Raw genomic sequence first — 21,118 nt, forward strand, 5'->3', positions numbered from 1 at the left:
ACTGCTTGCATTACCACCTGAACTACCCTCCCCTCATCCCTCGCGCCTCCATCCCTGGAAAAATTGTCTTCCAAGAAACTGGTCCCTGGTGCCAGAAAGTCTGGAGACTGCTGTCCTAGGTAAGAGATCAAAAGTGTGCTCTCTGAAGAAATGAGAGAAAAGGCAAAGGATTCAGAGTGGTCATTAGCAGGTGTGAAGTACAAGGCCATTCTTCTATAGTTTACTCAAATGCAGCTATAGCTTTGTCTCCCTTGATAGAGTATCAGAAATTTCTTCTTTGGGGAAAGTAACTAGCCTAAAAGAAAGACCTCTACACACTGGCATTTGGACATCACCCCTGAACCCCACACCACAGTGAAATGGGACAGCTTCCTTGTCCAATCACTTTAAAAGCAACTGAAGCCTGCCAATCAACAAGATCTGCACATGTATGTCCATAAACTGGCACGCCACTTTCTCATGAGCGTGTGTAAACTAATAGGGGAAGATCACCAATTGCATAAAGAAAGGCTCCAACATAGAAGAGAAGATGAAAATAACCAATTAAAAGAAAAACACCCTGGAGAAAATCAATAACACAGAGACCGAATAAAAGTGAACCTCTGAACTTGAATTATTCTCTGTGCTGATTATTTTTCACTGCCACACCTCCAATCCATTCTACATACTTCTGTGCCCTGCCCTGGGACCAAGTCCTGCAAACTGTATCACTTTGGCAGGTTTCCAGATGGGTTAAGTTGGTCGTTTGTTTGTTTCTGGGGTTTTCTTTGGCTGTACCATGCGGCATGTGGAACTTCCCCAACCAAGGACTGAACCCTCACCCTCTGAACTGGAAGCATAGAGTCTTAACCACTGCACAACCAAGCAAGTCCTTCCACATGGGTTTAGTCTAACAAAACACTAGTGTTCAGGAGGAAGAAGTTAGTGGTATTTCTTCCTCGTTTCTCTCTCTCTTTAGGTGAGGAGAGGCAATAGCTGAATTCTTGGCAATAACTGAATTTCTCTACAGGTAATAAAAAGGTCATGGCCAGGGGTAGGAGCTTTAAATTTCTCCTTGGCTTTCACTATAACCATTAAAGCTACTTCTTCCTTTAATCCTTCCACCCTGGCAGTAGCAAAGTCTCACTGCGGTTGCACTCTGGAGTCTAAGACTTTCCTGAGCCTTCACCCTGTTCACATCTCTGCAAGTTCCCTCCTTTTCTTCTTCTTTTTTTTTTTTTTTTTTTTAGCAGTTTGAGAGCTTTAATCTTGCTTTTCGGTTTATTGGGGTATAGTTGCTTTACAATATTGTGTTAGTTTCTGCTGTACAATGAAGTGAATGAGCTATATTTTTAATACTATGTTAGGAATAAATCCTGAGGTGAATTTCACCTCCTGCCAAGACCCAATGTGCCCCAGTATTTCAGATAAATATGAGATATTTTATTAATAAAATAAGAACTGAGAAATATGAGATATTTTATTATTTAAAACACAATGCTACAAAAAAGAAATGATCATAATAGTAGAAATATTTCATAAAAGTTAAAAAAACTATTGCTAAAATATTCATCAATATTTCACTGGAAGGGTAGGAAGGAAGTCTCTCACAAAAATAGAATGGGAGAGGTAGAGGCCCAGGGTGAAGGAGGGGACAGAGAAGTTTAAGACACTCAACACATAACTCGTGTAGGTTCAACATCCAGCCAATAAGAACCACATCAAGAAAGAATAAAAGAAAACAGAAACAAGGAAATGAGCGCAGAAAAAAGTTAAGAAAATCAACATGCTGAAAAACTAATTTCTTTTGATGTTATCACAAATTTATATTTAAAGCAGACCTATTGCTAGGCACTATTAGCAACCAACAAGTACACTGAAGCATTAAAGTTGGGAAAATATATTATTTTTAGCTTGAATTTCAAAAAAAGTCAGTTTCTGCAGTTGAAGTTAATAATGTTTTATTAATGCTACCAATCTGTAACTCTGTTGCTAATTTTTAATTTCATTATATAATTTTCTCATTCATAACCTGGGGCAATTTTTGCATATACAGCTAGATATTATAAAGAAACATGTCTACCAAATGCAAATTCAGCCTTAAATTAATCAATTCCATTTATCTTTGTGATAGGTCCACCTTGGTTATAAAAGTATGTTCTTGTATATGTACAAATATATTTATTTTTTTACTGCTAACTATAAAATAGTTCAACTATTTCTACTAATGAAAGTGCAGATGAAGTTAAGTCCAGTGTTGTCTGGTCTTGAATTGTGTAACAATTCAAATGAAAAACATATTTTTATATAGACTATATTTTACTAATTTGTTTTCTGGAAATGATTTTACCTTGCCCCAAAACGGAGGAATGCATTTGAAATCCAGAAACTACACATTTTAATGCTTGCTGGTATAAGTAATTGGGCTATATCATAATTGCTTTGATGAAATAGCAAAGTCTAAAATATAATCTTGAAAATGCATCACATAAAAATATCACCAATACAGTATACTAATGCATATATATGGAATTTAGGAAGATGGTAATGATAACCCTGTATGCGAGACAGCAAAAGAGACACAGATGTATAGAACAGTCTTTTGGACTCTGTGGGAGAGGGAAGCGGGGGATGATTTGGGAGAATGGCATTAAAACATGTATAATATCATATAAGAAACGAATCGCCAGTCCAGGTTCAATGCAGGATACAGGAAGCTTGGGGCTGGTGCAGTGGGATGACCCAGAGGGATGGTATGGTGAGGGAGGTTCAGGATTGGGAACATGTGTACACCCGTGGCGGATTTATGTTGATGTATGGCAAAACCAATACAATATTGTAAAGTAATTAGCCTCTAATTAAAATAAATAAATTTAAAAATATATATACTGCCCTAATTAAATGTAAAGTAACTTTTGTCCTAGGCAAATGCTGAAAATCAACATGCTGACTGAACAAATATCATATGCAAGTCGCTGTACATGGAAAGTACCCTCTAAAGTGGGGTCCTACAGTCTCCATTCTGGAATTAATCCTTTGTGCAGTCCTCCCCCTTGAGTGGAATGAACCTAGTCTCTTGGTTTAAATGAACAGGAACACAGCGAAAGTGATGAGATGTCCCTTCTGACATTAGGTTACCAAAAGAGCATGGCTCTCATCTTGGCTATTTCTCCTGTTCTCTCGTTCACTCGCTCTGAGGGAAGCCAATTTCCAAGTTATAAGCTGTCCTATGGAGAAAGAGGTCCACAGAGCAAGAAACAGAGGGATGCCAGTGGCCAGCAGGCAGAGGAATTGAGGCCCGTGTGAGTGAACTTGGAAGTGGATCGTCCCCCAGTTGAACCTCCATATGAGACCCCAACTCTGGCTGGGAATAAGAGGGTAACCTCATGAGAGCTGAGGACTAGAGCAAAGTCCCTCTCAGATTCCTGATGGACAAGATGATGAGGTCATGAATGTGTACTGTTTTATGTTGCTTCAGGTGGAATTTGTTGTGAAGGAAAAGGGTAAAGTTCTGATTCCAATGATTTTCAATGAAAAACAGAATAAAGTTACAACCTGCCCCCCAAAAAATGTTGCATATTCTTCTGTGAAAAAGAAGAAAACTTTATCTCAGCAAAATTAATATCCTGATTGGTGATTTTAAAACTTACCAGACTATTTAAATGTATTATGAACAATGTAATTGAATGTACATGCCAAAACACAGTTATAATCATGCCACTGCTCTTCTTAAAAAGGAAGTCCACTCCAATCTTAAATGTGGCCTAAAATGCCCTAGTGTGGTATGGTCCCTTCTGTATTTATCCCTACCCAATTCTTCCATCATGCTCCATGAACTAACCTCAGTCAAATGTTATGTATTAACATCATAATTTCTACACAAACTTCAGGGCTTAGGTTCAGGGCCTCTGAGAAGCAACCTGAATCCCTAGCTTCCACTCCGCTGGTGTAGTGACCTACACCAAACACCTCTGCCCTGGGTGTTCCTCTACTTTACACAGCGCCACATTTTTGCTGCATTTATAAAATTATTGATGTAACAGAAAGGAAAATATATTGTGATTTACAATAAAAAGTTAACTATATATTTTCAACTTTGAGATAGAGTAAAATTTTCTCTACTCACTTCTCTCTTAAACTTCTATAAAATAAGAAAAGGCAATAAGAAATAGAAAATATAATTTTATCATCAATACAATCAATAAATACTTGTAATAATATATATGATGAAGTGCCACCAAGAATAGTGAAAATTCATCTAGGATTGGAAATATCATAGAGATACAATACTTAAAGATGCAGACATCAGACAGATGTGCCAGATGCAAAATTCTTAAGACTAGGTGGCATATCCTGATGATAAAAATAGCACTGCCCACCTTACTCAAGAGAACAAGACTGTGGAGCAAAGTTTACTACTACTAAGTCACGTCAGTCGTGTTCGACTCTGTGCGACCCCATAGACGGCAGCCCACCAGGCTCCGCCATCCCTGGGGTTCTCCAGGCAAGAACATTGGAGTGGGTTGCCATTTCCTTCTCCAATGCATGAAAGTGAAAAGTGAAAGTGAAGTCGCTCAGTCGTGCCCGACTCTTAGCGATCCCATGGACTGCAGCCTACCAGGCTCCTCTGTCCATGGGATTTTCCAGGCAAGAGTACTGGAGTGGGGTGCCATTGCCTTCGAACAAAGTTTGGCTATGGCTAATTCCATGAACTATTCCAGAGACAAGCCGAGGAGGTAGGACTAAGTGAGGAGATGCACAGGAATGCCATCTATGCCACAGATCTCTAAGAAAGGAGAGTCTAAAAGCAATCAGCAGTCCTATAAGTGCCAATCACTGTCAACTTAAAATGAACAAAAACGCTAAGCCAGTTTACATACACAGAGACACATATCATGTAGGGCTGTACTGTGAGCCACAGGGACCTCTCACTCTTCCTAGAGCACGGCCTTGGCCCTTCCCCTACACTATCTTTTTACAATACCCATTTCCAGATAAAAATAACAATGATGACAGTAACAACAAAGAAACTATAAATATTCTATCAATAAATACAAGAACAAAGATGGGGTAAATGATTAGGAAACTAATCACTGAGGGAAAATATACACCTTAAAAACATGCGGCCTCTAAGGTAGAGACGGTGAGGGACAGAGAGATGGTGAGGGACGGAGAGGTCTGGGGCGCCACGGTCCATGGGGTCACGAAGAGTCGGACACGACTTGGTGACTGAACAACAATAACCAAGGTAGAAATAAAAGAATAAGTCAATATTATGATACAGAATATGAGGCGAAACTAAATTGCCAGCATGGATGCACCAGACTCTCTAGTGGCTAGAGACATTCTCTGTAAAATGAGGAACAAAACAAGGATGCATGGAAATACCTACTGAGCAGAAGAAACAGGCCTTTCTAAAACCACCTTTCACATATTTGTCTCTTTGAGGATCTCCTCCCGTTCAGGGTTAGGACTTGTGTGAAGCAAACAAGACTTGCTTCAAAAATATAACATTTAAGGATACACTTACAGGGTTGAGAAAGTGCAAGGTTGGTACCTCATGACCTTGACAGTAAATGCCTCCTTAATCCTGGTGCCTTAAGAACCTCCCCTTGCCTCATTCAGGCCCAGTCCTGCTCAAATTCTCCCTCTTGCATTTTCCACTAGCTCTTTCCTCCTGACGAGCTCAAGTATGCCATTTACAGATAGCCAGCTCATCTCTAGAATCTGGATTTCTTAGATAGAAATTAAGGGCCTTCTCTGGTGGCTCAGGCAGTCAAGAATCCACCTGCAACGCAATCAATCCAATTCCAGCATCGGAATTCCTAGATCCAATTCCTGCATCGGCAAGATCCCTGGAGAAAGGAATGGCTACCCACTCCAGTATTCTTGCCTGGAGAATTCCATAGACAGAGGAGCCTGGCAGGCTACAGTCGATGGGGTCGAAAAGAGTTGGACATGACTGAGCGACTAACACACACAGGAAGAAATTAAATATCACTCCCTGTGGCCCACATGTTTCTGAGTCTTCCAACTTCTCTCATTAACTAACCCTATTTCAACCTCCGCAAATCTTTATTGTTGCTTCCAAAGAAATCAGTTTTACAAATTCCCCATACTTAATCTCCAAAGACCAGACCCTTTTATACCCACACATATGGAAGAAAGTTAAAATTTGGGAAGATAGTTGCCAGATTTTTCTTATGATATATATAATTGTAAGGTATCAGACAACACCTGCGTCTTAACAACTTAATATTGACTGTTTTCTCTAGTTTAAAAAATATTAACAGTAAAATGAGATAATGTATGTGAAAACTGAAAGTAAAACTATTACATAAATGTCAACTGTGATTCATCACTATTTCCTTTTTACCTAAATCTACTATAAACATATGTCACTTCTAAGTTGCTAGAATGGGGCAATATAAGAAGAAAAGACTGGCTATTTTTGAAGAAATGTGAAAACTTACTACACAGAACTTTGGTAAAGATGATTGAACAGTGTTACAATAACTTAAAATCTATAGAAGACATCGTCCTAAGGCCTAAATTCAGGTGTTTTCTATGTGCTTAAAGAAATGAAAACTGACAGTAAAGCAGTCCATTTTAATGTGTTGTGTAATATTTTCTTCTTTGAGAGGCAAGTTCTTGACACTGAACACGTTTTGAGGATTGCCGTACATAAGGCTTCATCTATGTAATTATTTATGGATAAATCCATTTCAAAATGAGGTAATTTTACTGAAACTAAGCTATTTGTATAGTACAAGACAGGCCTGCTATACCCATCGACATCTAATTTACAGTCAAAAGTACAAGATATTTAAACATACAGAAGCCATAAATGGATAAGATAAAAAGAAAAAAAAATCTCTATCTTATCAATAAATTTGTGCCTAAAACATCATTGAGCTTTAAAGAAACTATTCCTAAGTCTGATAATGATCCACACCCACAGAGTAACCTTTCTAAAACTGTCATTAGTGGGCTGGTGATCATACTACTCACCTAATCGCATCACTGGTCTCAGAAACAGCTTTCAGGTACTCCTTCAGATAATAATAATTAAAGCAGTATTTCCGGATCTTATACCCCCGCCATCGCCTCTGAATCTATTGACGTAAATAAAAAGATAAAATATGCCAGTGAACATTTTTAGAAAAAAAAATTAATAGTTTTTCAAAATCAGGTTAATGATGGATGATGATTAAATCTTATCAAATAAATTCTTGGGCTTTTCTACTATTGTAAAGAATCCGCCTGCAATCTGGGAGACCCCTATTCAGATCCTGCGTTGGGAAGATCCCCTGGAGAAGAGATAGGCTTCCCACTCCAGTATCCTTGGGCTTCTCTGGTGGCTCAGACTGTAAAGAATCCGCCTGCAGTGCGGGAGACCTGGGTTCAATCCCTGGGTTGAGAAGATACTGTGGATGAATGCCTGACAACCCACTCCAGTATTCTTGGGCTTCCCTGGTGACTCAGATTGTAAAGAATCCACCTGCACTGTGGGGAGACCTGGGTTCATTCCCTGGGTTGAGAAGATACCCTGGAGAAGTGCAGGACAACCCCCTCCAGTATTCTTGCCTGGAGAATTCCCATAGATGGAGGAGCCTGGCGAGCTGCAATCCATGGAGTCACAAAGAGTCGGCCATGACTGAGAAGCACACACACAAACGTAACAGTTTGTTGTGTAGCTGCTAGCTGTGTTTCTTTTTCGACCCCATGGACTGTAGCTCATCAGGCTCCTCTATTCATGGGATTTCCAGGCAAGAATAATGGAATGGGTTGCCATTTTCTTTTCCAATAACAGTATATATAGTTGCAAATATAGGTTTACTCATAGATTTATAATAAATATTATAAAGACAAAAACATACTCTAGGTTACTATAATTTATAACATTTATAATGGTTTTAAAAATACTGTGTGAAATTAACTATTGAAAGATCAAAAGTTTGCTTTACTGATTCCTACCACTTCCACTTCCTGACCAGATGGATTTTTTGTTTTTTTAATAACCAACTGGCTGAAAGATTGTATTTTGTCTCATTGAAATCAATGTTTTTAATGGACTTTTTAAATACAGTTGTATCAAAATCTTTAAAGAAAATGTTTTCTTGTACCTTCATCATCACATTTTAATTCTTCTTTAACTAAATCACTGCAGATGGTGAATGCAGCCATGACATTAAAAGACACTTGCTCCTTGGAAGAAAAGCTATGACCAACCTAGACAGCATATTAAAAAGCAGAGACATTACTTTTCCAACAAAGATCCATCTAGTCAAAGTTATGGTTTTTCCAGTAGTCATGTATGGATGTGAGCGTTGGACTATAAAGAAAGCTGAGCGCAGAAGAATTGATGCTTTTGAGCTGTGGTGTTGGAGAAGACTCTTCAGAGTCCCTTGGACTGCATGGAGATCCAACCAGACCATCCTAAAGGAAATCAGTCCTGAATATTCATTGGAAGGACTGATGCTGAAGCTGAAACTCCAATCCTTTGGCTACCTGATGCAAAGAACTGACTCATTGGAAAAGACCCGGATGCTGGGGATGATTGACGGCAGGAGGAGAAGGGGAGGACAGAGGTTGAGATGGTTGGATTGCATCACGAAATCAATGGACATGAGTTTGTGTAAACTCTGGGAGTTGGCAACGGACAGGGAGGTCTGGTGTGCTGCAGTCCATGGGGTCGCAAAGAGTCAGACATGACTGAGCGACTGAACAACAACAATGACATAAATACTCTCTTCACCTTATTTATAGATGAGAAAATGCTAAAAGGAAAATATTCAGTTTTCCCCATAATTATACAGCTATTATAATTGTACAGTTTTCCCATAATTATACAGCTATTAGTGATGGATTTAAGAATCAAATTAGAACTTCAGGGGGCCTGTTCTCTAAACCATTGCAACACAGAACTGTGAACAAGGGGAACTGTAATTTTCAATGAACAAATATTTGTTTAAAGTATCTAGTTTTTTAGATAAGAGAAATGTTGGTGTCTAAAAGAACATACTTATTAAATGGGCTACTAAATGCCTTCAAAGCCCCAATAATCATAAGAAAAATCAATCACTTTAAGCTTTATCTTTGCTAATATAATCGCTATTAGAAAAACTCAAAACAAAACTTTTAATATGTAGATCCTAATTTTGTGGAAAACCAAAAGTCTATAGTACAAAATACCTCAACTTCTTTAAAGGAGTAGAAGAAGAAGAAATAGAAAAAATTAGAAAAAAATGTTAACTTAGCCTTGCATAAAGACTAACTTCATTCTTTAAAAATTTCAAGTAGTTTGCATATTCATAAATTATTCACACACTCCAATACTTTGGCCACCTGATACAAAGAACCAACTAATTGGAAAAGACTCTGTTGCTGGGAAAGATTGAGGGCAGGAGGAGAAGGGGGTGACAGAGGATGAGATGGTTGGATGACATCACCAACTCCGTGGACATGAGTTTGAGCAAACTCTGGAAGATAATGAAGGACAGGGAAGCCTGGCATGCTGTACTCCATGAGGTCACAGAGTTGGACACAACTTAGTGACTGAATAACACACATGATGAACAGTTTTCTTTGGATATGAAGTCCTTCCAATGTTTTGCACAGTTAGCTGGGCTAGGAACACACATCTTCTTTAAACATCTTTTTTTTTTTTTTTTTTTTGTCCATAGGAAAAAGTGAGTAATAAGAGACTGAACTTTGGTCCACTGAGTTTTATCTGAAAAGCCTAAGGGTTTTAAGCTAAATACGTTGAGTTTAAAATCTTTATAACTTGATTCAATGCCATTCTCCCAAATAAATGTCTTACTTGAATTGTGATCCCCTAATTTTCTCTGTTTTAAAATATGGTCAGTTAAAAGGTATTTTACAATCTGAAATATTAAATGTGAAGACTTTGAAGAAATGTTTAGTCAACCGCCTAGTATAAGAATGACTAAAATAATTGAAGAGATGCTAAGCCACTTATTGTTCATATTGTAAGAACAATTAAATAGAGAAATTAGTTCTGGAAAGTAAAACTAAGTAGAGTAACAAGCTAGCGTAACAATGCTAGCATAACAGTGCCTTTCTAAATATTTTTCAAATGATCTTATTTTAGAGCTTTATTCTCTAAATTAAGAAAAATTAATTTTTCTAGAGTTCTATTTTACCATCTGAGCCACCAGGGAAGCCCAATTTAGAAACTATCTTCCTCTAATTTGACAAACATCATACTATGGCTGGCAAAGAAATGGGAGGGATTGATATAAAAAGCATTTTCCTAATGAAAAAGAATAATCTATTGGAATACATATACATATATAAATCATACATGCAAATAATGACTATTTTCCTGGCTTATTTAACTTAATCATTACAGTATCATTCTGAGGTGGAGATTATCATTAGCTTTCTTTGATAGAAGAGGAAATTGATGCTTAGAGAGCTTAAATAAATGCCTGAGGTTATACATTAATAGCTAGTTGGATGGCTTCACATGAATCTCAGCTTACTTTTATTGCATATACAGTAATAATTATATTAAACACAGGAATACTTACAAACAAAAGTGCTGATAGACTATCCATCATCAGCAATAGAAATGACTCAGGAAGCGTGGAAAAATATTAGGATATCAAACAGCGTTAAGGGGTGGACTACCTACTACATAGAAACATCATTAAATTCTAAATAAGATTAGATATGTCAGAAAACATAAAAGATGCATGCTGAAGTCCTGAGGAGGAAAGATGGTGGTTTATGTTTAGGTCATGGCAGAGTAGTGGGGAGAAGCTGAAAGGGCTTCACTTGGAGAGAAGCTGAAAGGGCAGAGTCTGCAGCTGGCTGAAAAATCTGTGCCAATAGCCAGAGAACTAAAAGAAGCCCATGGGATGGACTCCTTCCCACTCCACAGGGAGCAGGCACCAGAAACAGCACCAAACACATCCACAGAGTCCACAAATGCACTCTCAGAGAGTCTCGTAATGCCCTCAGTCCCTAGACATCCACCCAAAGTCACGCTACAATTCCTTTCCAGATATTATGCTAACCGCCTTAATTTCCATGGTATCCTTGTGAATAGGGCATGATCTCCATGTTAAAAATAAAGAAACTGAGGTTAAGTAACTTGATCTAGGTCACAGCATAACCAGCAAAACAGTAAATGGCAGAATTGGGATACAAACTGCTCTGTCTTATTCCAGAGACCAGGCTCTTTCCACTAAAACATGTGATGAATGTACTGTATAAAGAGAAAGAGTGTGTGCATGTTCTTTCATTTAAAATGCATAGTAATTTTTTTTTTTACATTAGAGGAATTCCAGTTTAACCAATATTTATTTAATGGACATGAGTTCGAGCAAACTCTAGGAGATGGCAAAGAACAGTGAAGCCTGGCATGCTGCAGTCCATGGGGTCAAAAAGAGTCAGACACAACTTACTGACTGAACAACAATTGATATAAGATATAATATAGGCTGGCGTTCCACTATACTTATTGCTATAGGAACAAATATCATCTTAAATTTTGCCTAAATGTCCTGTTGATATCCCAGTACTAGTGAATAGACTTTTACTTTTTTAAAAAACAAAATATTTTCAAGAGGCAAGATGATTTTGGATAATGTTCTTAATTTCAAGGTGAGTGGGTTACAGTTTCCCAAAAAAGGGCTAGTGTTCACGTCCTTCAAAGTCATTAGCAACTTTCAGAAGTGATAGGTATAAAACAATTATTGTCATTGATCAGCTCTGAATAGATAATTTTAAACAAAGTCACTGCATGCTCAGCAGATTACAGCTTGTTAACGGGCAAGTTCTAAATGACCTCTTAAGCTAGTCAAATCAATGATGCATATTCCTCATTAAGTAACATCAAAATGTAAGTGGTCTTATAAATAATGTTTATTTTAAGCACTAAAATAAATGGCAAAACCTTGATATATCAAAAGCCATCTGTTCATAGAAAATATTTTCCCTCCATTGGGTTTATTATTATTCCTCAAAATTCACAGTAATCTTAATGTTGTCAAAAGAGAGAAAAAACATTTTCACACCTAAAATTAAAATCAAAATATGAAAGACAATATATCACTGATGATAACGTGCCTAGGACTAAAGCTCTAGTTGTACATGAGAGCATATAAACAGGACTCTCATTCATTACTTTTACTTATTTGAATGTTGAACATTCTGCAAAGACTATACAGTGAGCCCAGAAAAGTGGGTTTACCAAATTTTCAAAGATAGGGTGTTTAAAACTAGTAATATCAAAGTTTTCATTCTCAATGTCACCATATTATCATGTCAATATGTAGAAAAATAGACATGTTTTTAAGCTAGAAATATATATATTTTAAACTAGATGTTTTTAGCTATCTGGAGATTTTGGATAATTATTCCATATGCAGTTTCTTCTCTTTAATATTCTGTTTCCCTACTCTACTGGTCTTTGTACTTCTTTTCTCTAAATTTCTTTAATCATTCCACAAAGACATTGGTACCAGAAGTAGTAGGAGGGAGAAAGAAATAATTTTTTGCATGGGGATGGAACATTTAAATCTGCCTACCATCCAGCAAAAGCTAGGATTTATCTAGAGGATCCCTTCCCCACTTATTCCTTAGGCTAACATTTTGGGATAGCTTCTTCCATGTGAATAACATTGTGTCTTACTTGTTTTGTATTCTTAGAACCCAACATATAATCTAGTAAATAAGAGGAAATCAGGGCTTCCCTGGTTGCTCAATAATAAAAAATCTTCCTGCCAACGCAGGGGTCATAGATTCCAACCCTAGTCCAGGAAGATATGATATGCTGAAGGACAATAAACCCATGTGCCACAACCATTGAGCCAGAGTTCTGGAGTCTATGAGTCACAGCAACTGAACTCATGTACTGCAGTTACGGAAGCCCATGTGCCTAGAGCCCATCCTCCACAACAAGAGAAACCATTGCAATGAGAAACTGGCACCCTGCAACTAGAAGTAGCCTCCCCTCAGCACAACAGCAAAGGCCCACGTGCACCAACAAAGACCCAGTGTAGCTATAAATAAAATAAATAAGTAATTTTTTTTTAAAGAGAGAATCAGTATTTCTTCCCTGAATTATTTTACCTATTTATCTGTGGTGTTGGAGAAGACTCTTGAGAGTCCCTTGGACTGCAAGGAGATCCAACCAGTCCATTCTAAAGAAGATCAGTCCTGGGTGTTCTTTGGAAGGGCTGATGCTAAAGATGAAACTCCAGTACTTTGGCCACCTCATGAGAAGAGTTGACTCATTGGAAAAGACTCTAATGCTGGGAGGGATTGGGGGCAGGAGGAGAAGGGGATGACAGAGGGTGAGATGGCTGGATGGCATCACCGACTTGATGGATGTGAGTTTGAGTGAACTCTGGGAGTTGGTGATGGACAGGGAGGCCTGGCATGCTGCGATTCATGGGGTTGCAAAGAGTAGGACACGACTGAGCAACTGAACTAAACTGATTTATCTCTATCTGATTTTGGAGTCATTATTCTAAACATAAATACTTCATAGTAGTATAAATATGAAAACAGGGTTATAAATAGTTTAGTAAATTGAGATGGATCCTTATATATCTGATATATATTTAACCATTTTCTGATTAAAGCCACAGAATATAAACTTTCCTTGTATTTTTCCTACTTTAGACACAAAAAGGAAACAAAAGAAAAAGGTCAATTGATGCTTTGAGTTAGATATTTGTAAACAAAAATTTTTATTACATAAAAGAACCAATAAATTTGGTTACTTTGAAAATTGATTATTTTAAGTTATCTTTAATTCTAGTGTCCATCTTATTATTACAGCTCTTACTTTCCTTAAAGTGAGGATTTCTTTCTGAACTAAAATGTGTTAGGGCACTAATTTCAAGTGAAATCATTTAAAGCAACTGCAACAATAAAGGTTCAGATGCCCCTGAATACCATTAAGAAAGTATATGTGGTTGATTCAGGACAAGGACCAGGTTTCTAGGGTAAAAGAAATTCTATCTTAAAAAATTAATTACATCTGTAGTTCTTTAAAACTAAGTTTTAGATTATCACCATTTTTCATTCCTTACAGACCTTTGAAAACAAGAGGAAAAAGTCTAATGGAACATACTTTTGAAAAGAGATCTCCAAGATACTACACATTAGCACTGCTTACAATCTGCATGCATATGAGATTATTCTGGTTGTCCAAGGACAGACAGACAAATGAGAACTCAAGATGTATCAGATGACCCAAAGGAGGCTTTTCAAAGGTATTGCAAGGAATCAATAATGCTCAGTTTGCCTTTGCGAACTTCCAAAGTCTGTGCCAGTTATGGCTCCTCATTAGGCTGAGTTTATTGAAGACCAGTAGAGTCCAAGAGTTAATGGATAAAGAGAGAGAGCTGCAGTTGAAGAACAGTAGTCCTGATAACTATTTGGTAGGGCTTCTAAAGTTTTAACCAAGTTGGAATCCTCTTTTCCATTAATTTTTCAGGGTCCAAAACAGACATGGTAGAAGTTCAAATACAACCAAATTATAATTTTTAGATCACAAAAATCTATGTGATCTGCATCTTGTAGTCCAAGTAGGAAAGAAAAGACAGATTCGTTTTTAGTTTGCTACATCCTATATGGAAATTCATTTAAAATTGTATCAAGAATAGTGTTGAATCTGGGGTTATGATGGATGTCAAATTCTGTGTTAACAATAGCAATATGTGAAGACTACAGCTCAAATATTCATTTATAAGGTGAGGTTTTTCATACTAAGCCATCCCATTTGGCCTACAAGGGGAAGCACGTGACACTGAACTGGGATGTCTCAACTTAGTTTGCTACAAATTATCACTAAATTTAGAATTCCCTGAATGGAATGTGCTACCAGTAAAAAGGTTCATGAATTATCGGGGCATGGGGTTCAGTTTACCAGAGTGAAAGTAATAAAATTTCCCTAAGAGCTTGGTCTAGGGTTCATATAATAGCTCTCATCCAGATTTTTGAAGAAAGGGGAGAAAGACTAGAAGTAAAGGCAAGACTATAAGTGGCTAGATATAACAGGAATGTGGGTACCAAACCTCCTGGGTTCAATTCCTAACACTGTCACTAGCTATGTGACATTGGGCAAGACATCTTTCCAATTTCCCAACTTCCAAAGTGTAATTATGATATCCAGAGAGTTGGTCAGAAAGTGAAGAGGAACTAAAGAGTGTCTTGATGAAGCTGAAAGAGAGTGAAAAAGCTGACTTAAACTCAACGTTAAAAAAAAAAAGAAGAAGATCCTGGCATCTAGTCCCATTCAGTCAGTTCAGTTTAGTTGCTCCGTCGTGTCTGACTCTTGGAGACCCTATGGACTGCAGCACGCCAGGCCTCCCTGTCCATCACCCAATCCCGGAGTTTATTCAAACTCATGTCCATTAAGTTGATGATGCCATCCAACCACCTCATCCTCTGTTGTCCCCTTCTCCTCCTATCTTCAATCATCTCCAGCATCAGGGTCTTTTCAAATGACTCAGCTCTTCACATCAGGTGGCCAAAGTACTGGAGTTTCAGCTTCAGTATCAGTCCTTCCAATGAATATTCAGGACTGATTTCCTTTTTAGGATGGACTGGTTGGATCTCCTTGCAGTCCAAGGAACTCTCAGGAGTCTTTTCCAACACCACAGTTCAAAAGTATCAATTCTTTGGCGCTCAGAATTCTTTATAGTCCAACTCTCACATCCATACATGACCACTGGAAAAACCATAGCCTTGACTAAATGGACCTTGGTTGGCAAAGTAATGTCTCTGCTTTTTAATATGCTGTCTAGGCTGGTCATAACTTTCCTGCCAAGAAGTAAGCGTCCTTTAACGTCATGGCTACAGTCACCATCTACAGTTATTTTGGAACCCCCCAAAATAAAGTCTGACACTGTTTCCACTGTTTCCCCATCTATTTGCCATGAAGTGATGGGACCAGATGCCATGATCTTAGTTTTCTGAATGTTGAGTTTTAAGCCAACTTTTTCACTCTCCTCTTTCACTTGCATAAAGAGGGTTTTTAGTTTCTCTTCACTTTCTGCCATAAGGGTGGTGTCATCTGCATATCTGGGGTGATTGATATTTCTCCCAGAAATCTTGATTCCAGCTTGTGTTTCTTCCAGCCCAGCGTTTCTCATGATGTACTCTGCATAGAAGTTAAATAAGTAAGGTGACAATATACAGCCTTGATGTACTCCTCTTCCTATTTGGAACCAGTCTGTTGTTGCATGTCCAGTTCTAACTGTTGCTTCCCAACCTGCATACAGGTTTCTCAAGAGGCAGGTCACGTGGTCTGGTATTCCAATCTCTCTCAGAATTTTCCAGTTTATTGTGATCCTCACAGTCAAAGGCTTTGGCATAGTCAATAAAGCAGAAATAGATGTTTTTCTAGAACTCTCTTGCTTTTTCAATGATCCAGCAGATGTTGGCAATTCGATCTCTGGTTCCTCTGCCTTTTCTAAAACCAGCTTGCACATTTGGAAGTTCACGGTTCATGTATTGTTGAAGCCTGGCTTGGAGAATTTTGAGCATTACTTTACTAGCCTGTGAGATGAGTGCATTGTGCAGTAGTTTGAGCATTCTTTGGCATTGCCCTTCTTTGGTATTGGAATGAAAACTGATCTTTCCCAGTCCTGTGGCCACTGCTGAGTTTTCCAAATTTGCTGGCATACTGAATGCAGCACTTTCACAGTATCATGTTTTAGGATTTGAAATAGCTCAACTGGAATTCTATCACCTCCACAAGCTTTGTTCATAGTGATGCTTTCTAAGGCCCACTTGACTTCACATTCCACAATGTCTGGCTCTAGGTAACTGATCCAACCACTGTGATTATCTGGGTCGTGAAGATCTTTTTTGTATAGTTCTTCTGTATATTCTTGCCACCTCTTCTTAATATCTTCTGCTTCTCTTAGGTCCATACCATTTCTGCCCTTTATTGAGCCCATCTTTGCATGAAATGTCCCTTGGTATTTCTAATTTTCTTGAAGAGATCCCTAGTCTTTCTATTCTATTGTTTCTCTCTATTTCTTTGTACTGATCATTGAGGAAGGCTTTCTTATCTCTCCTTGCTATTCTTTCGAACTCTGCATTCATATGGGTATATCTTCCCTTTTCTCCTTTGCTTTTCACTTCTCTTCTTTTCACAGCTATTTGTAAGGCCTCCTCAGACAGCCATTTTGCTTTTTTGCATTTCTTTTCCATGGGGATGGTCTTGATCCCTGCCTCCTGTACAGTCATGAACCTCCGTCCATAGTTCATCAGGTACTCTGTCTATCAGATCTAGTCCCTTAAATCTATTTCTCACTTCCACTGTATAATCATAAGGGATTTGATTTAGGTCATCCCTGAATGGTGGTTTTCCCTACTTTCTTCAATTTCAGTCTGAATTTGGCAATAAGGAGTTCATGATCTGAGCCACAGTCAGATCCCGGTCTTATTTTTGCTGACTATATAGAGCTTCTCCATCTTTGGCTGCAAAAAATATAATCAGTCTGATTTCGGTGCTGACCATCTGGTGATGTCCATGCGTAGAGTCTTCTCTTGTGCTGTTGGAAGAGGGTGTTACCTATGACCAGTGTTGGACTATAAAGAAGGCTAAATGCCGAAGAATTGATGCTTTTGGACTGTGGTATTGGAAAAAACTCTTGAGAGTCCTTTGGACTGCAGGAGATCAAACCAACCAGTTCCTTTAGTCAATCCTAAAGGAAATCAATACTGGATATTCATTGGAAGGACTAATGCTGAAGCTGAAGCTCCAGTACTTTGGCCATCTGATGTGATGAGGCAACTCATTAGAAAATAAGACCCTGATGCTGGGAAAGACTGAAGGCAGGAGGAGAAGAGGACAACAGAGGATCAGATGGTTGGATGGCATCACTGACTAAATGGACATGAGTTTGAGCAGGCTCTGGGAGTTGGTGATGGACAGGGAAGCCTGGTGTGCTGCCATGTCCGTGCAAAGAGTTAGACACAACTGAGCAACTGAACAAAAGAAAAGAGAGTTGATCATTTCAGGAAATAGTTAAAAGTATTTAAAATACTTAGGTGCCTGGAGAGTGGTAACTGTTAGGCAACTGCCAAGTCTTAATGTTGCAGAGTGGTAAAGAATCCTCTTGTCAATGTGAGAGCCACAGGAGACATGGGTTCAACCCCTGGGTCAGGAAGACCCCCTGAAAGAGGAAATGGCAACCCATTCCACTATTCTCTCCTAGAAAATTCCATGGACATGGAGCCCAGTGGGCTACAATTCATAGGGTCACAAAGAGACAGAACTAAGTGACTGAGCATACATGCACATCATTATTATTTGCCGATGGTTCTGATTTACTAAGATTTGTGAATATGTGGTATTGCAAGCTCTTTCCTCAGAGACATATAGCTCTTACTGGCAGTTGGTTTGACTAAAGTATACCCTAGTTATCTACCAGCTATATCCATTCATGCTTGGGTAGTAAGTATGAGAATCTGGAACCATTCTATTGCAGAAACAGGGGCTCAAAGACACAGTTGAGGCTGAATGGATGTATCCCTAGAAATGGAAGAATTAGCTATATGTGCCATTCCATACAATAGGCTTCCCTCTAGATGGGTTCAGCGAGTAAACAAAAGCCACAGAGAAGCAAAAAATTCTGGATGTCGCAAACTGTAAATCAAAGTACTGGAGAAAAGGAACAAGTAAAAGACCTTTAGGATGGATGAAAGAATTCCACTAAATAGCACTTTTTTTTTTAAGCTACATGTGGGTATTTTTAAGTGGAGTTTCTACACATAAAGTAATACTGCTGTTCATCTTTATATTAGTACTATTATTAGAACACTGATTCTCTGAGTCGTCTGTTTGGAGGGTCTGAGGTGACACCCTAATGCTTAAGTCAATGCTCACTAGCATCTGAAATGGAGAGTCAGTTCTATAGTCTGTAAAAAGATACACTATCACACATGTAGATGAACCAGGGAGAGAAAGAAATTGAGCAAAGGAATCAACTCAGACAGTTGCATAAGATACTAAAAGCTGTTCAAAGAGCAAGAACTGAAAAAGAATATATTGGAGGACAAATGTGAACGAGATCCACAACGGAGTAGACAAGATGTTGGAGGAAAAGCAGAACTCTAATCTGGAGTAAATTCAGATTAAAGACCAGAAAGGCAATAAAGTGGCACATGGAGAAACACGAGGAATAGGGCCCTGGGAGCTAAGATAAAAATTTACTGAGCAAGTTATTGCTGTATTAATTGACCGTCACTGGCCGAGCTGCAAATCAGTAGCAGGGGTTTTGTACAGGCACAGAGTGGGTGCTAATAGCAGGTGATATCATAGCAGACCTCCTTCAAGCCTGTAAGTCTTATAACACTTTGGCAAGGTCCCAATGCTCATGAGACCTTCCATTCACATGTGAATTACACTGACCAAATATTACCTTCCTATGTGCAGTTTACCTACACCACCCAGCCTAATCAAGCACTCAAGACAGCCTTAAAGATCTCCCAGTAAGGGCTTAAATAATTTCCAACAAGGCCACCAAGGGACTTAGACACGATTTTTTTGTCTTAAAGAGTACTTGAAGCAAACAGTTTTTGTTTTTGTTTTTACTCCTTGTTTAAAAAAACATGAGCCAATATTCATTGATTAATTCAGGCCATTTATTTAAACATCTAGTATAAGCCAGGAACTGTAGATTCAAAGACTAAGAAGATAGGATCCAGGCCCCAAGGGATGTACAGTGTGTGGGGAGTGGATACAGGCCTGTAAATTAGTAAGGATAATAAACTGTTACAGGTTCTATAACAGAAGTATGTTGATGGTAAAACAGGGACATAAAAAAAGAGAGTGATCAATTCTACATGGGTAGGGGGATCGTAAAGTCTTTAGAGAAAAGGTGACCCTTTAAAAAATAAATGCAGCAAATTGAGATATGAATTACTATGTCATTAAACAATCACATATATATAATTTATTCTTCATTACATAAAAGTGACATCTATTTAGGAATGGATAAGCCACAAATGAAAATTTTGAATTCCTTCTCTTTTCAGAAATGCTCCACTGGCCTCTCACAATTGAATATGATTTGTCATGCTTGGAGTCAATAGTCAAATACATAATTTGCAATTGACTCAGTATATGAAGCAGAGTAAGAAAAAGTTTTTTTTTTTTTAATTTTCTACTAAATGATTTAGGTGCATATATAAAAATATATCTGTATGAATATTGGCCGTATATATTTTCTGTAGTTATCAGTTACTCTTAGAAATTCTTTCTCCTGTACACTTACTGTCACCCATATTTAAATTATTTAAAGGGTAGCTCTTTTTAGCAAAATTATTTGGTAGCTTATAAACTGAAAAGGCATAGTTGTAGAGATTAGAAGTAAAACGTCAGCTGCTGGTATCCAGTTAGGTTTGTAAGCTTCAGATGCGTACAACATAGAAGGTATGTGGACCACGCATTGGTCTCTTTAGCCTCTCACTCCCGCAGAGAGCAAAATTTTCAGAGCACCATCTTGCAAAGAAATCCACTTACAAATAGATGTGCCCATGTCCACTTACAAATAAGTTCAGTTCTGGCCATGTGATCACCCCATGCTAAAAATTAATCTTTGTTAGGCAGTCACACCAGCCTCTATGCAAGTGAGCCTTAGTCCTGATTCCTCGTTACCAAGTTACCAAATTAGCTCATCCAAATCTCGGAAGGAAGTCTTTGAACGTCTTTGCAGAGAAGCGTTTCTATTTCAAATTTCCCACAGTAGTATTTACACACTCCACAGAGCCTCGCAAAAATTCCTCAGTGTCTTCAGTGGATCATTTCAACCTCTAGGTAATGCTCAAGTCTTCCTTCCTTTCACTTAATGACCACTGCATTCCCACCTTTACTCTTGTCTCTTGGAATGTGTCAAATTAAAAAAAAAAAAAAAAATCTGGATGTAGCCAGGAGAGATTTGACTTGAAAGAATTACTGCAAGAAACTGGGGGTGAATGACTCCTGCAGGAGATGGAGGTGGACTATTGAGACACAGAGAATCTTTGGCCGTAACAATTGCAAGCATGGTGGACGTTAGGCAAAAAGAGTTTTTCTTTTATAAGAAGGTATGAACATGGCTGGGAAGAACCTGATATGGGCAAGTGGGAATGAAAGGGC

At 38.2% G+C, this 21,118-nt stretch overlaps 1 protein-coding gene across 5 annotated transcripts in view; it reads right to left on the reverse strand.

Moving 5' to 3' along the window:
• Window positions 1-21,118, reverse strand: part of SPATA17 (spermatogenesis associated 17) — a 249,351-nt gene that overhangs the window by 176,644 nt on the left and 51,589 nt on the right. For all 5 annotated transcript variants that reach the window (XM_086345295.1, XM_086345297.1, XM_086345294.1 and 2 more), the window contains one exon: window positions 6,991-7,094. In XM_086345295.1, coding sequence (XP_086201421.1) covers window positions 6,991-7,094 — 104 coding nt within the window. The remainder of the gene's footprint in view (window positions 1-6,990; window positions 7,095-21,118) is intronic.

Source organism: Bos grunniens, chromosome 16 (genome assembly GCF_055505025.1).
Source record: "Bos grunniens cultivar Pamir isolate PY7600 chromosome 16, Bosgru_T2T1.0, whole genome shotgun sequence".
NCBI classification, from domain to species: domain Eukaryota; kingdom Metazoa; phylum Chordata; class Mammalia; order Artiodactyla; family Bovidae; genus Bos; species Bos grunniens.